General features: G+C 38.4%; 1 protein-coding gene across 2 annotated transcripts; it reads right to left on the reverse strand.

Moving 5' to 3' along the window:
• Nucleotides 1-316: 316 nt before the first annotated feature.
• On the reverse strand, nt 317-6,592 carry LOC139856912 (SH3 domain-containing protein 2-like). Of its 2 annotated transcripts, none has more exons than XM_071845625.1 (10): nt 6,389-6,592; nt 5,664-5,786; nt 5,394-5,463; nt 5,151-5,302; nt 3,161-3,262; nt 2,695-2,895; nt 2,549-2,611; nt 1,155-1,313; nt 714-788; nt 317-635 (listed from the first exon to the last, which is right to left on the reverse strand). In XM_071845625.1, the coding sequence occupies exons 1-10, from the start codon at nt 6,446-6,448 to the stop codon at nt 519-521; spliced, it is 1,122 nt and encodes a 373-aa protein (XP_071701726.1). In that variant the 5' UTR covers nt 6,449-6,592; the 3' UTR covers nt 317-518. The 2 variants fall into 2 exon arrangements, with proteins under 2 accessions (XP_071701726.1, XP_071701727.1); XM_071845626.1 differs by having other exon boundaries at nt 5,639-5,786; nt 6,389-6,523.
• Between the last annotated feature and the right edge of the window lie 10,705 nt (nt 6,593-17,297).

A 17,297-nucleotide genomic window follows, 5' to 3' on the forward strand; every position in this document is an offset into this window, starting at 1 on the left:
TTTATGTTTTGACTTATTTTATATCAATAAGATCAGATCTTTACCTTTAAAAAAGTATGTAGTTTATGTAGGCTATACATTAGGAAATTATATCAATCGAAATATTAATTTTTTTGAACAAATAAATCGTGTAATGTGGAGTTGATAGAATTGACATGTGGCAAAATTTAACCATAAGTTAACACATAGGATTTATATGACGCGATTTATATAATGTATGTATGTATAGTAGATAGTATCGAATTTTAAAGGTGTTACGCTCACATCTCTTACGGTCTAACTAATATTTCAAACATTCTCAGTTGCTGAAATGTAAAAGCAACTGTTATATAAGACTTAAGGGAATTAAATACAAAATGAACACCAAGATACATACAAAAGTGTATAAGTTTGCTGCTATATGCATACCAGTATCTGATCAGAACCAGAACCAGAACCAGGTATTTTTTTTTTTTTTTTTCATATTGATAGGCAAAATACATACAAACATACAAACAAGAAAGTAAAAGGAACATCGTTTAAAAGACTTCGGTAACTTTACTTGCCAGAACGCGTTCACGTCTTTCGATGTATTCAAATGGAAACCAACCTGCTTTCCCTTTGCATTCACCTTCCGCCCAACCATTATTTGCTACCTGTGTGATTATTAAGACACACAGAAAATGAATTGTGTAGATAAAAACAATAATACGCAAAATTCGGAAGTTGTATACCTTTCGTATAACTACATAATCACCAGATGATAAATTGAGCTCCACATCAGTCTCTGCATTATACGGGAACATAACCTGGAACAAATTGGGATATTTTCATGGTGAGATTACATTAATTGTCCTCATCTTTTAAAAATTAGATAGGTCGATAATCCCTGACTTATTCAAAATGCACTTTAATTGGAGGGACAATCAATGTGTGATTTAAGTAAGTCATGGACCATCAACATAGTAAACCAGGGACGATCAGTGTAATTTTCAAAAGATAATGACGATTAGTGTAATTTAGTGAAAACCACGAGGACTATCAGTGTAATTTTCAAAAGATAAAGACGACTGGTGTAATTTCATGTAAACCACAAGGTGCTATCGGTGTAATTTACTCTAGTAAGAATAAACATGAAAATTAGGAAAAAGCATAAACGAGATTTGGATGCTTGCCTCTCCTAAAAAGTAATCCACCTCATGATCCGAACCATTTTGAATTGGGGAGGTAAATGTTTTATTGACTTCTTCGTATGATGGTGGTGGAGGTGGAGATGATTGCGATTCCTCAGTTGGTGAAGGAGCTGCTTCAATTCGTTGTCGCTCTGATATCATCTAAATATTTGACAACCAAATTAAAGGCAAAAAAAACTAATTGAAAATAAAAATTCTTCAATCAAAAGGCTGCATATATTTTTATAAAGAAGTGGAATAGATAGTTGGGCCTTGGAAGAAATTTTATGAGCCAGACAGTGAAGCATGATTCCTACTCCATACACTTTGTTTACTCATTATAAAGACACCTTGAATTTTTCTTTTATTGGTCTTTCGAATTATACATATACATGTTAATACAATTTGAAGATTAAAACAGCCTTCTAAAGCTTTTAAGTTGGGTTTGTGTCAAAAGAAGTGGGGAAAGGAGCTTTATGCTTTGAAAGATAGTTCTAATGTTTGTAAAATATATGTTCGTGTGTGTGCGTATAGAGATCAATATATTAAGTTCTAGTTATCAGTTCAAACGCAAATCCAGAACACTTTGTATCATATTAGCATGAAACAACAATACAATTCATGTTGTTAGTTACTTAGTTACTCTACATTCTCATCAGTTAAGAATAGTGCACACTAAATCATAACATCACAAGCGCAACATGAGTAATAAAGAAGTTTAATTTGGGTTATCTGATATTGCTGTTACGGACATCGTGCCCAGCTGGTAAATGGGTTGGGGCATCTTAGCCAAAAAATAGCCCAAGGTCACTGGTCGAGCCCAGACACCCTATAAGCTATAGCCACCATCAGTGTCATAAAAGTCGGTCGAAAGGTTTCCGACTAGCCGACTTAGGGGACTAGTCAGACTCGACTAGGGCTAAGTCAGTCAAAGTGTCGGTCAACGGTCAATCAAATTACCGGAAAATGGTGAGTAAACACCAGCCAAAGTCGGTCAACATGCCAAAATCGGTCAACGGGTCAAAATCCATCTAAAGTCATATTTAGTTGGTCAGTCGAATTTATTATGTTAAAATTAGTCAATATTTACCAAATCTGGTCAAAATTGGTCAAAGTCAATATTCATCAACGACCAAATAGTTCCCGACCTTTCCACGTAAAAATCACTCAATATTTGGTCAAGGTCAAAATTGGTCAAAGTCAAAATTCATCAACTTTTACAACCTTGGCCTCAACCGCTGAGTGAGTTACGTATGCCCCACATTATGAATAAGCATCCAACTGTGTACAGTCTAGATAGCCAGTTATCAACCCTTTTTTCACAAATCGACATGGTGACCAATAAGTACTATAATCCAAAAAACGTTAATGTTATAAGAAACTGTATAGATGCATACCTCCCCTTCAAGATGATCAAGAATCTGAATAACCTTCTGATGGTAAGCTCGTTCTGATTCAATCTATCAAAAGATGTTTTTCAAACAAAACAAAAAAAAAAATAGCATGTGAAATTTATTTAACCCACTAAGTGGACTAGTTTTACCATGGAAATAAGTCTTTGAAGAGTCATCTTTTGCTGCTGAGCTTCAACTGCAGCCATTGCTGATGCAGCTTCCTTCCCCAATACTGCCATGTTCGACTTCATATCTTGCAATTTTGTTTCGGCTGCTTCAAGTCTAGAAAATAGATCGGGATTACCACTTCCCTCCATCACCTTTGCTTGTCGTTTAGAAACTTCAAGAACCTACCAACTTACAATATTAGATATTCAACACATAATGGAATACACATGCAAGGTTGCAAAAATCGCTACTCAGAAAATACTCAGTCGGGACTTTTAAGAAGTACTAGGAAACTCGGGGAGCACTCGGATGTTGACCAAGTTTGACTTTGACCTAGTTTTGACCGATTTTCTGAGCACTCCTGAAATTTGGCCTAGTTTTAACTGAGTTTGACCGTGTACTTTCCGCCCGAGTAGTACTATCCGAGTAATTTCGAATTTCAAACACCTGTGCTTCAGCCTCTTGGCGCATTCTGTCATAACGTTGAGCAATATGTCTAGCATCTTCAAGGGGTGCCCCCATTACCATTGCTCTTAATGGCTCTGCAACCTGTACAATTTGATTAGAAAGAAACATGATGAGAATTAAAGGCATAAGCTTTATCAATTAATGGACTAATAAACAATGTCGCATTGAAATAATACTTTCTACAAAATGTTCGGATTCGGTTGTTGTTGTTGCCGAAGCTTTGGATGTTTTTTTTCAAAATGTTCGAGGTTAGCTCCCAGCATGTCCAAAAGCACAGCGTATTTTGGGAATGTGCCTAATAGGTTGAAAGCTGAAATTTTATCTCTTCTTCCGTTTGAGGAGGGATCCCTTCCAATAACATATTTGGGTGTCCCGTTGATATCGTCCCGGCTGATGTACAAGGACTGTAAAGTCCTTGTTGACAAAGTGAAGATGAAAATCGACGATTGGAAGAATAAGGCTCTCTCATTCGCAGGTATAGTTCAATTAATTATTTCGGTTCTATCTTCCATGCAGGTTTACTGGTCGTATGTCTTTATCTTGCCGGAAAAGATAATTAAGGAGATTGAGAAGTTGATGCGTGGGTTCCTTTGGTGTCAAGGAGACATGAAGCGAGGTAAGGCTAAAGTCAAATGGGTTGAGGTCTGTTCGCCAAAAAATGAAGGGGGCCTTGGGATTAAAAGTTTAAAGCTCTGGAATATAGCTCTTATGGCCTATCATATTTGGTGTTTGATTACTCATAAACAATCTTTATGGGTAAAGTGGATCAATGAGTATCGATTGAAAGATTATCACTTCTGGAATGTTAGTGTTGCTGCTGATTCAAGCTGGGGATGGCGAAAAATTCTCAACATTCGTAATGATGTTAGGAGATTCATCATTCATCAGGTAGGCGATGGTCAAAGCACCTTGGCATGGTTCGACACTTGGTGTGATTATGGGCCCTTGTTTGAATTCATTTCTAGACGTGACATGGTTAGAGCTGGGCTAAATGATATCCAAAGTCTCTGATTTATGCAATTCAGATGGATGGCAGTGGCCTGCATCTTGGTTATCTAAATTTCCCTTGCTGTCTTCGTTGCCTCTTCCAGATTTTAATAAGTCTGATATTGTGAAATGGAAAGGATTTGATGGTAATTTTTATGATTTTTCAGTCAAAGTGGCATGGGACTCAATTCGGTCACGTGCAAATTTGGTTTCATGGTTTTCTATAGTTTGGTTCCCACAAAATATTCCGAGACACTCGTTTATTGTGTGGTTGCTCCTTAAGGAAAAGTTGAAAACTCAAGATCACCTTAAGCCATGGGATGTTGCTGTGAATGGCGGAAATGGTGCTGTTGTGTGTCCTTTATACAAGTTGGAGCCTGATTCTCAAGCGCATCTGTTCTTTAAATGCTCGTTTTCTAAGCAAGTGTGGAGAAGAGCTAAAGGTTTAATTCAATTCCCTTTGCAAGGTGACGACTGGAAGTTTGTTATTGAATTTCTTTCTCCTGTTGCTCATCGTAGAGTCACTAAGTAGTGGTTGCTAAGCTTTTATTCGCAGCCTCAGTTTTCTTTATATGGCAGGAACGAAATGCTCGGTTGTTCAATGATAATGCTAGAACTGGGGACCAAATTTTTCATCTCGTTTTTTCGACTGTTAGGCTAAAGATTATGTCCTTGAAACTTAAGGACTCGGTTCAGATTCAAAACCTGAAGGCTAAATGGCAGATTGTCTGATGTTTATGCATGGGCTGTTTGTTTTTGTAGTGTGCAAGGATGATATTAGTCCTTATTGGTTGTGTCTAGCATATGTTAGATTTAGTTACTTTGGTTTGTATTTGGACTATAGAGCTCTCATGTAGTCTTTGTTATCCATTGTAATAATTTTTGATTAATAAATTTTGCCGGGTGCTCCCCTTTACCAAAAAAAAAAAAAAAAAAAAAAAAAAACATTTCATATGGGAAAAAGATATAATTCATTCCAAACCTGTGTCCCAAAAGATTTCAGTAGATTTCCTCGTTCCTTCTCCATCTGTACACGAGCTCGTGAGAAGTTAACTGCAGCTCTTGACAGTGTATTTCCACTAGTGCATGTATTCTCAATACCATATTTTCTGCTATCTTCTGACAATTTAGTTCCTGCCAAAGATTACATTGATACAAAAGTTATATATTATTTTTAATACATGAAAATGAAAATCAACATTATTGGAAAGCATCACCAACTTGCCTATCTCAACTTGTTTGGAACCAGTGACTATATATCCTTCAACGCCACGAACAATGTCTCTTTGAAAATGCTGAAAAGCCAAAAGTTAACAGATTGCAGGACAGAAACAACTTAATTTCATATTCGGAATAAAATAGATTATTGATAATTTACATAAGTATTATAGTTATAAACATATAACTGAGCATGTGTTGCTTTTAGTTATTACTACTTGATCTAAGGGTACTTTATATATGAAAACATACACCACCAATACATGAGGGAAGCAACCTTGGCAGCACGTGTTGATATGTACAGTCTCTCGAGTTTCTGGTGAAGCATGAGTTCTGCCTCATCGGTTACCAGATTATCTGAACCTCCATAACCACCACCACCAAACTGCTTGAAAACTGCCTGAAATTGAAACCCGATATATAATCACTTATTTGTGGATAAGTTGTATAAAATCAAACCAGTAACAAAGAATAGAGTTCTTTACATCATAAGCATTGATTACTACATCCTATTTAAAAGGGCATTGATATATCCACCACACTTTTTACTACATCCACCATAACGGTGCATTAATAGATTATACAGTACAACAAAGGTGGATATATCACCACCCTAGTCAAGATAACAAGACACATATATTCATCAACTCTCAAACGAAATTGAGGCCAGGCTCACCAGTCACCAGATCTATAGCTTCTACAAATATAGCATCTTATGCATTAAGACTCCTAAACAGAAAGAAAAAAATCTATCCGGATTATTGATAATCTGAAGGTTACACAAATCCTAACAATTTCAATACCTAAACTGATTAATCAGAGAATTAAGCTTATTCAAACAGAGAACTATAATTACATAAACTGACATAAGTAATTACTGATCAAATTTATCTACAGATCGTTACAAATAAGAAAATAGTGAATACTGCTGACACGAACAAAATTTAGCCGGAATAATCTAATCGGAGTTCAAATTTAAAGAAAATAATATATTTAATTTACCTGTTGTTGTCTGGCAACCTGTTCACGAAGCTTCGTAGCCTGTTTCCTGATTGCTTCCATTGTAACAGTATGAAATAATCGATGAAGATAGAACGGAGTATCGCCGGAGATCTGTTCCGATGATCAGATTTGTTTATTTTTGTATAACTAATGTGGAGTAATAATTGAGTTACTGTACTTGATTTTCAATCGAGGTTCATCTCTTGTGGAACACTTTGAAAAAAAAAAAAAAAAAAAAGCTGTTTGTTGTGAAATCAAAAGTAGAATGATGGTGAATGTCAATTTCAATAATAGTTACGCATGCATTTGAATAGTTACCTGCACAGTAAAATTTATAGTATAAATATAGAATCGAATGTAATCAGTTTTTGCACCATTCACTTCAATAAGATTTATTACTCTCTCATTTCTCTTTAATATCAGTAGTCCATAGCCAAGAGTTAGATCACTAAAGGTAGTTATAAACTCCTAAATTATAATACGTTATCAGCACGAATTGCTCCATATAATCAAAGTTTATCTAAGCAAGCACAAGTCACTAATCAAGGTAAGAAATTCTTTAACGATATCTTCTATTATTTATTAGTAAGGTAAATATTATTATCATCATAAGTAAAATTATATTTATATAATCTAACTTTTATTAACTTCACTAACATTTATATTTATGTTATTTAAGTTATATATGGTCGGTTATACCGCCTGAATTATATTTATGTAATCTAACTTTTATTAACTTCACTAACATTTATATTTATGTTATTTAAGTTATATATGGTCGATTATACTGCCTGAATTATATTTCTGTAATCTAACTCTTATTAACTTCATTAACATTTATATTTATGTTATCTAACATTTATGATTACTTATGCAATTAATCATTATTTATTTCATGCATACTAATATTTATTCTTAAAATTTATTATTTATGCATAATATGTTTATTCTCTTAATCTTCGTATTTATACTAAACGTATTTATACTAAATGTATTTATAGTAATCGTATTTGTACTAATAAAATTCTTTTATTAAAATTATTATTAATACAACGAGTACATAACGGTTGTTAACGTCAACTGACGACGTTACAACGACTATATTTTTCAAATATAAAATAAACATCTCCGTTTTCACATTTTCACAAATCAATCTTCATTTTCTCAGATTACCACTCTCAAAAAGGTTTTTTGTAAAGATGATTCAGACAAGGATGATTTTTCCTACTGTATTGGTCATACTAACTATCATCATTGTTGCTAGTATACCACCGGGTGAACCTTTATTCTATCCTGCTCTTGTGGTTTTATTATTTGTAATCATGTCATTATTATGTTGTTTGCTACTTATGAATTTAAAATGATTCTAATTTCATTTTATTATTTGTCTATGAATTGAAGTTGATTATGATTATGATTTATGTTGTTCATCTTTTTTATTAGAAAATGTCGAATTTGAAAAGGCTTAAATTTGCTCCTTTAGAATCAAGTGGTAACAACTACTTAACATGGGTTATGAATGTAGAAAAACATCTCAAATCAATCGGTATTTTAGAAACCCTGAATGAAAATAACAATTGTTCCGAACAAGAGAAAGCAATAGCAGGTATTTTTCTTAGCAAACATATTGACGAGTCCTTAGAATCTAGATATTATATGATCGAAGATTGTAACAACCCAAACCATCCAACGACAAAACCACGTGAAAACAGCAAAATAAAAAAAAAATTTGCTGAACTGCCACCTGGCGCGGCGCGCCATATAGGCCGCGCGGCGCGCCAAACCTGACTGTCCGGAAAGTCTTTAAATGCGAAAATGTTTGACTAGTTCCCGACATATTTAGGCGTAACGCTTTTAACCCCATGTTCTATATATAAAAACTAGCACGTTCTATTAATAAAATTAAGTTTACGAAGCGGGGCCCACATTGACCCAAATTACCCCTAAGTACCAAAATACAATTTTCGACCATAAGACTTTTAATACAAAACAAAGCCGAGCATGGCGATTGGGGATACGCTACCCAATCCTAATAAATCCAAAAGCAAGCCTTCTACGCAAACTATGCAAGTCCTCTAATCCTCGCGATTACCCGAGCCACCATCCGCATGCAATCTATAAAAAGAGTCAACAACGAGAGGGTAAGCTAACGCTTAGTGAATGATAATATACTACATACATATATATGTATAAAATGGACACGCCACAAAATAACAAATACCGCATACCGAGGCATCCATATAAGGCACTACACTAAGCATACCGTACGATCTCTAAGCAACGAGCTAAAGATACAACAACAATATAAGTTCACCAACGACGATGTGAACAACGCCAAATAGCTACACCCGGAGGGTTAGCTACAACACAACAATACATTAATATATAACAATATAAACGAACAAGGTTAACACCTTAACCCAATACCGAGAACCAAGTACCACAATGAAGATTGGCCGAACTACACGAGCCTTAGTAATCCGAAAGCACACGAGATTACTATCTTCACAACATCGAGGTTGGCCGAACTACACGAGCCTTAGTAATCCGAAACCACACGAGATTACTACCTCAATAAGATGACCGAACTACACGAGTCACCATGAATCCGAACTACACGAGATTCATTTTGATAAGATGACCGAACTACACGAGTCACCATGAATCCGAACTACACGAGATTCATTTTGATAAGATGACCGAACTACACGAGTCATCGTGAATCCGAACTACACGCGATTCACATCTCCAACTCAAACCCACGGTCACGGGATTATAAAATCCACCACATCGGGGCTACAACATCCAAATCACAATCACGTGTGATAATGTACACACGAACGTGTACTTCGCCAAAGATGGTCAACCAAACGCACAACCGTGCCAATTGGACTTATACAAAAGTCCATCAAGTCCACCTACGTGTGAAGTGAGCTCTATAGCCGAGAATCACTCCACCCGACCCGCACCCATCCTACACATACATATGTACATAGGATAATATCACTCACCTTGAAGTCTTGAAGAATGCTTCCAAGTAATCTGCAACTCGTCAATGGAAAGTACCTATTCCATTATCACAAATTCAACAACACACTTAGATTGGATTTACAAACCAACCCAATTCGACACTTAGTGCAAATTTGACCCAAATGCACTACCAAGTACAAACCGCGCCCAAAAATAACCAATAATCACTAACACAAGTGAGAATGGTCCTAATACGCCAATTAAACCCGATCATAGGTGATAAACACCTATCTTGCCCAAAAAGACACTTAAACCCTAATTTTGACCCATAAAGGTCAAAATCTCACCCTTTACAAGTTTTGACACCAAAACACATTTAACTCGGTTTAATACTTCAACTTAATCCATTTTAAGTTTACAAACCTCATTAAATCGACAATTGGGTCATAATCACCACTAAACCCTAATTTTGACCCGAAGTCAAAACTAGTCAACCATAATACCCTAAATGGGTTCCAATACTTCAATAATCACTATACCTAGTGATTAAACTCCAAACCAAAGCCTAATCAAGGCCAAATCGTCATCCAACCCAAAACCCGCCAAGTGACAAGAATAACTAGTCACCATAAACCCATTTCATCACCTAAAAGGGTTACACAACAATTTAACTCAAAACCCTAACTTGAATATCAAATCAAATAAATGAAATTCGGAGTTTGAGCTTACCAATACCACCACAACGTAGCTAGGAACGAAAGGAACAACTTTAAAACCCGAGACTTTGAACGATTCGAGCTTCTTCTTCACCAAAACCTCAAATCTCTCTCTAGACCTCTCTCTCTCTCTCTCTAAGAATGGATGAAGATGATGAATGGATGTGAAATGATCCAAAGTTAGATCTAAACCAACTGATATGGCTCACAAATCCGGCCCCAAGTGAATTTACCAAATTACCCTTCATTTAAAATAATTAAAAACAAAGGATTCTGTCAGCGCGATTCGGCGCGGCGCGCACCAGACCCGCGCGGCGCGCAAGTAGTCAGTTTCAGGTTCTTTTGCTTTTTAACTAAATATAAATATTAAACGAAGCCCGTTCTCGTATGTCTTTTATAAACAAGTATACAAAATAAATATTCGGGTCTTACAACTCTCCCCCACTTAAACTCGATCACGTCCTCGTGATCCTCGTCACTTAACCAAACGGACCACACTCCACGGTCCTCAAACATACGTCTCAATCCGACTTTCCTAGGCAACTCTTCCCAATGAATCACCTCTAACAACCAAAATCGTCGCACGCGATTTAACAAATCACAATCCGAGCACTAAAACCATGCTCAATCCCTCACATCGGGAAACTCAATCAATCTCGAACCGAGATATCAACCCTATAGTGTACCCTTTCCAAGTACAATGCTAAAAAAAAAAACCAAATATCGACCTAAGGTCAACAACCCGAAACGATGAAGACCGAACCAAACGAACTCTTACGGATTACAACAATCACTAAACATCCCTTGTAGTGCGCCATACGACCAATACACAACTACTGTAACATCATAATCCAACAGCTAGAACCGATAGCGCCCAAAACGACTATGGAAATGCAAAACCCAAGGTGTACGAAATCAACCATCGTCACACCCGTAACAAACATGTGAGCGAAACACGGCTATCGCCTCACTAATCCCACAACATGGTCCTCACGACCCCACCATCGACGTATAAAACGACCGATAGTTCCTGCAACATGGTCCTTACGACCCTACCATTGGTGTATCAAACAACCAATAGATCACACGACACGAAGGCTGGCCGAAAACACACGCGCCCTAGTGAATCCGAACTACACGCGACTCACTACCTTCACCACAACAACAATCGGGAATGGCCGAACTACACGCGCCATAGTGAATCCGAACTACACGAGAGTCACTATCCCGGAGGAATGACAGAACTACACGAGTCAATTGTGAATCCGAACTACACGAGACTCACTCCTCAATACAATGACCGAAACCACACGAGTCATTTGTGAATCCGAACTACACGAGATTCACTTCCACAACATCGAGGTTGGCCGAACTACACGAGCCTTAGTAATCCGAAACCACACGAGATTACTACCTCAATAAGATGACCGAACTACACGAGTCACCATGAATCCGAACTACACGAGATTCATTTAGTTAAGATGACCGAAACCACACGCGTCATCGTGAATCCGAAACCACACGCGATTCACAATCTCAACATAGGAATGGTACTCGCATTTCCCACCGGTACTTCGCATTTCCGGATAGTGTTACATCATACCGACATAACACTACTCCCTTGATGAAGTCAGCGGACCCCGAAGGTCATGCTCCACCAATCACAACACCGGATGAAGTCAGCGGACCCGAAGATCATGCTTCACCGATATAACATCACGCTCATGATGAAGTCAGCGGACCCCGAAGGTCATGCTCCACCAATCACGTATTCCTATGATGAAGTCAGCGGACCCTAAAGATCATGCTTCATCAAACAACCATACCATAATCGAGCAAGAACCACCTATACCAAACATAGGTACCAAACAATAATTCTCCACAAGAGAACCCGACACACACCTCCCTTAACCGGAGGATTTCACCTTGCTCGCCAAATACGTCCATTATCCCTCAACGAGATTTACCACATTACCACCTTGGTGATAATTCAAATCCAAAATCATAAGTACAATTTATCCAAAATTGTGCTCTACCACAAATCGACCCAACCAGGTCTCGACAGCATTTTCCGGATCTACCAATAGCATCATCCGAAATCTCACACTAAAACTTCCTCGTGCGGGAGTGTAACTCCCCCACTTAGAACCACGTTCCATATCCACAACTCGTACAACCGTACAATGCTACCACAAGTAGACTTTACCAACAATTGGGCTCACACGACCCATTACCACATCTTGCTCCAACCTTGAGCACACGAAGGATTTTAACCAACCCTTAAACACTTTGTACGAAAAGTGTACCGCAACACAATCGGAGTCGAACACCACGCTAGTAGGTATAAAAGAGGCACCTAATGTCGCGTCATAAAGACTCCATTACCAACACACATCGAGATTTAAAACACTCGATCTCAAGGGTTCCAACCAACTGACGAACCTCATGATTCGTCACTTCAACATAAAAGCGAACACGCGCTTAACAACCAAACACCAAAACCATTTCCGTGGCTTGGTAGAAACGTTTCCCAAATACTAAGGAATGCTTGGTTACACCAAGTCTTACGCCCTTCGCCCGTCAATCAAACATCAACATAGGGTACTTCCATTAGGAACGTCACCCATAGCATAACATGCACAACAAAGGCACGCAACTCAAACTCAAACGGCATTTAATAAATAATCAAAAGACATATTTATCAAAATTAAACGTACCTTAACGTCTCCTGGCCGCACCCGTCCCCGCTAACTTGGGACATTCCGACTTACGATGTCCTTCTTTTTGGCAATTGAAGCACACCATACCATCACCCTTTGGTACCGAACATTCCCAAGACTTGTGACCCCTCACGCCACAATTGTAACATCTAGCCGCGCTAGAATCCGACATACCCGCTCGCGTAACACCCGTGCTCACACTCGGACCCTTAGCCCTCTTACTCGGAGCACCATAAGAAACGACCATTCGCTCACTTGAAGGTTCACCCTTTTTCGATCGTGAATACGACTCGAAACCTCTAGCCAAGTCGAATAATTCCGAAAACGATTTCGCTTGACCCCGGCTAATTTTACTTTTCAAGTCATCATTCAAGGTCCGATAGAAATCTCCCATCAACAAACGATCATTCCCCAAATACTCCGGACAAAAACGAGCCTTCGCCATAAAGGTCGTCTTGAGAGTACTCAAATCCATAGATCCTTGTCGCAAATTTCGCAACTCATTACGCAATTCCCACAAATCGGCCGAAGTCCGGAACTCCTCGAAGAATTCCTCCTTAAAGTCGTCCCACGATAAGGCCATAAACGTCTCGCCACCGACAAGATCAATCTTACCATCTAACCAATCCCTTGCCCTACCCCGCAACAAACTCGTAGCGAGTCTCGTCTTTCTCTCGGGAGGGCAATCAATAGTACGGAAACACCCTTCGACGTCCAAAATCCAAGTTGTGCTTACCAAAGGATCCGGCTTTCCGTCATACATCGGGGGTTTAGTCCTCATGAAGCTCTTAAGATAACGCTCCATTTCACCACTACTTTGAAGTTCGGAATACCTCCTTTCCATTCTTTCTTCTAACGCACCCATTTGCTCCGCAACGGCGGCCGCAACCCTAGTGTTAAACTCCGCGTTATTCGCCTCGGTCTCGTTTCGCATCGTCATTCTAAAGAATGCAAAACGATTAGTCCACGAACGTGTAAAACCGTACGCACGACACAGCCCCATCTTGCTAAACACTCATCGTACATCACTTGTTAGACATGATTTGCACCCGTAATAAGGTTTGCAAGTTCTTATTACGCACACATGCCGCATCGACTCGTTAGTACAAAGACCGTCTCGCTCGATGATATACACAAACACAACCAAAATTCTACGCGGTACAAACACACGCGAGAATTATTATCACAACACAACAACATATTAATAATATCCGCATTACTAATATAAACGTTAGTCAACCTATAGCCAAGGAACTAACCAAACCCATTCCGACCCGTAATCCTACAAGTCCCGCAACAATTTAAGCACACACAAGTCTAAGTCTAGGCACCTATCTCAAGTCACCTAAATCCCTTAGACTATGCTCTGATACCACTTGTAACAACCCAAACCATCCAACGACAAAACCACGTGAAACACAGCAAAATAAAAAAAAATTTTGCTGAACTGCCACCTAGCGCGGCGCGGCATATAGGCCGCGCGGCGCGCCAAACCTGACTGTCCGGAAAGTCTTTAAATGCGAAAATGTTTGACTAGTTCCCGACATATTTAGGCGTAACGCTTTTAACCCCATGTTCTATATATAAAAACTAGCACGTTCTATTAATAAAATTAAGTTTACGAAGCGGGGCCCACATTGACCCAAATTACCCCTAAGTACCAAAATACAATTTTCGACCATAAGACTTTTAATACAAAACAAAGCCGAGCATGGCGATTGGGGATACGCTACCCAATCCTAATAAATCCAAAAGCAAGTCTTCTACGCAAACTATGCAAGTCCTCTAATCCTCGCGATTACCCGAGCCACCATCCGCATGCAATCTATAAAAAGAGTCAACAACGAGAGGGTAAGCTAACGCTTAGTGAATGATAATATACTACATACATATATATGTATAAAATGGACACGCCACAAAATAACAAATACCGCATACCGAGGCATCCATATAAGGCACTACACTAAGCATACCGTACGATCTCTAAGCAACGAGCTAAAGATACAACAACAATATAAGTTCACCAACGACGATGTGAACAATGCCAAATAGCTACACCCGGAGGGTTAGCTACAACACAACAATACATTAATATATAACAATATAAACGAACAAGGTTAACACCTTAACCCAATACCGAGAACCAAGTACCACAATGAAGATTGGCCGAACTAGACGAGCCTTAGTAATCCGAAAGCACACGAGATTACTATCTTCACAACATCGAGGTTGGCCGAACTACACGAGCCTTAGTAATCCGAAACCACACGAGATTACTACCTCAATAAGATGACCGAACTACACGAGTCACCATGAATCCGAACTACACGAGATTCATTTTGATAAGATGACCGAACTACACGAGTCACCATGAATCCGAACTACACGAGATTCATTTTGATAAGATGACCGAACTACACGCGTCATCGTGAATCCGAACTACACGCGATTCACATCTCCAAATCAAACCCACGGTCACGGGATTATAAAATCCACCACATCGGGGCTACAACATCCAAATCACAATCACGTGTGATAATGTACACACGAACGTGTACTTCGCCAAAGATGGTCAACCAAACGCACAACCGTGCCAATTGGACTTATACAAAAGTCCATCAAGTCCACCTACGTATGAAGTGAGCTCTATAGCCGAGAATCACTCCACCCGACCCGCACCCATCCTACACATACATATGTACATAGGATAATATCACTCACCTTGAAGTCTTGAAGAATGCTTCCAAGTAATCTGCAACTCGTCAATGGAAAGTACCTATTCCATTATCACAAATTCAACAACACACTTAGATTGGATTTACAAACCAACCCAATTCGACACTTAGTGCAAATTTGACCCAAATGCACTACCAAGTACAAACCGCGCCCAAAAATAACCAATAATCACTAACACAAGTGAGAATGGTCCTAATACGCCAATTAAACCCGATCATAGGTGATAAACACCTATCTTGCCCAAAAAGACACTTAAACCCTAATTTTGACCCATAAAGGTCAAAATCTCACCCTTTACAAGTTTTGACACCAAAACACATTTAACTCGGTTTAATACTTCAACTTAATCCATTTTAAGTTTACAAACCTCATTAAATCGACAATTGGGTCATAATCACCACTAAACCCTAATTTTGACCCGAAGTCAAAACTAGTCAACCATAATACCCTAAATGGGTTCCAATACTTCAATAATCACTATACCTAGTGATTAAACTCCAAACCAAAGCCTAATCAAGGCCAAATCGTCATCCAACCCAAAACCCGCCAAGTGACAAGAATAACTAGTCACCATAAACCCATTTCATCACCTAAAAGGGTTACACAACAATTTAACTCAAAACCCTAACTTGAATATCAAATCAAATAAATGAAATTCGGAGTTTGAGCTTACCAATACCACCACAACGTAGCTAGGAACGAAAGGAACAACTTTAAAACCCGAGACTTTGAACGATTCGAGCTTCTTCTTCACCAAAACCTCAAATCTCTCTCTAGACCTCTCTCTCTCTCTCTCTCTAAGAATGGATGAAGATGATGAATGGATGTGAAATGATCCAAAGTTAGATCTAAACCAACTGATATGGCTCACAAATCCGGCCCCAAGTGAATTTACCAAATTACCCTTCATTTAAAATAATTAAAAACAAAGGATTCTGTCAGCGCGATTCGGCGCGGCGCGCACCAGACCCGCGCGGCGCGCAAGTAGTCAGTTTCAGGTTCTTTTGCTTTTTAACTAAATATAAATATTAAACGAAGCCCGTTCTCGTATGTCTTTTATAAACAAGTATACAAAATAAATATTCGGGTCTTACAAAGATCCAAGAGTATTATGGAAAATACTCAAAGATAGATAAGATATTAATTATCAATAAATAACGGTGATCCATGAAAGAATAAAATTTGTTGGTTAAGATTCAAAGCATAATACTCAAAAGATAATTACTTTGTTTTGATGATGACACACAAAAACTGAGAAGTCAAATTATATGTAGGACGACATGAGTTCATGAGCCTAAACTATCTCTAGCAAAAGACCAATAATTAAGAAATTATTTTGTGAAAATTGCTACACGGCTGCACCACGGCCGACCGGGATATCAACCGTGTGTGTCCTGCACCAACGAGTTCAAGTTATTCAAAAACTGCAAACCCACGGCTGACCTCACGGACGACCGCAGCCCGACCGCAGTTCCTTCTGTCACCAATCTTGATCAAATAAAGTTTGACTAGTTCCCGACATCTATAATTTATAAAACCTTTTTAAACATGCTTAATATAGTTACCTTATTTGATCTTAAAAGAGTTTTCAACCAAAAGATGTTAATTTTCATTAATCACACCTAATGACATCTTAATGATATTTCAAGCTTGATTTAGGCTAAAACACTCAAGTGTCATATCCCTTTACCCCAATTCATAGTATCATTTAAACATACTAATAATGGTCATTAAAGTCCCAATTAAAGAGTTGCTCTCCCATTAGTT

The sequence above is a fragment of the Rutidosis leptorrhynchoides genome, chromosome 7 (genome assembly GCF_046630445.1).
Source record: "Rutidosis leptorrhynchoides isolate AG116_Rl617_1_P2 chromosome 7, CSIRO_AGI_Rlap_v1, whole genome shotgun sequence".
NCBI lineage: Eukaryota > Viridiplantae > Streptophyta > Magnoliopsida > Asterales > Asteraceae > Rutidosis > Rutidosis leptorrhynchoides.

Coding starts and splice junctions, on each gene's coding strand:
- LOC139856912 (XM_071845625.1), bottom strand. CDS start 6,448: ATGGAAGCAATCAGGAAACAGGCTACGAAGCTTCGTGAACAGGTTGCC. Junction 2,612..2,694: donor TTCAAAGACTTATTTCCATG/GTAAAACTAGTC, acceptor ATCTTTTGATAG/ATTGAATCAGAACGAGCTTA. Junction 636..713: donor ATTATGTAGTTATACGAAAG/GTATACAACTTC, acceptor ATAATCACACAG/GTAGCAAATAATGGTTGGGC.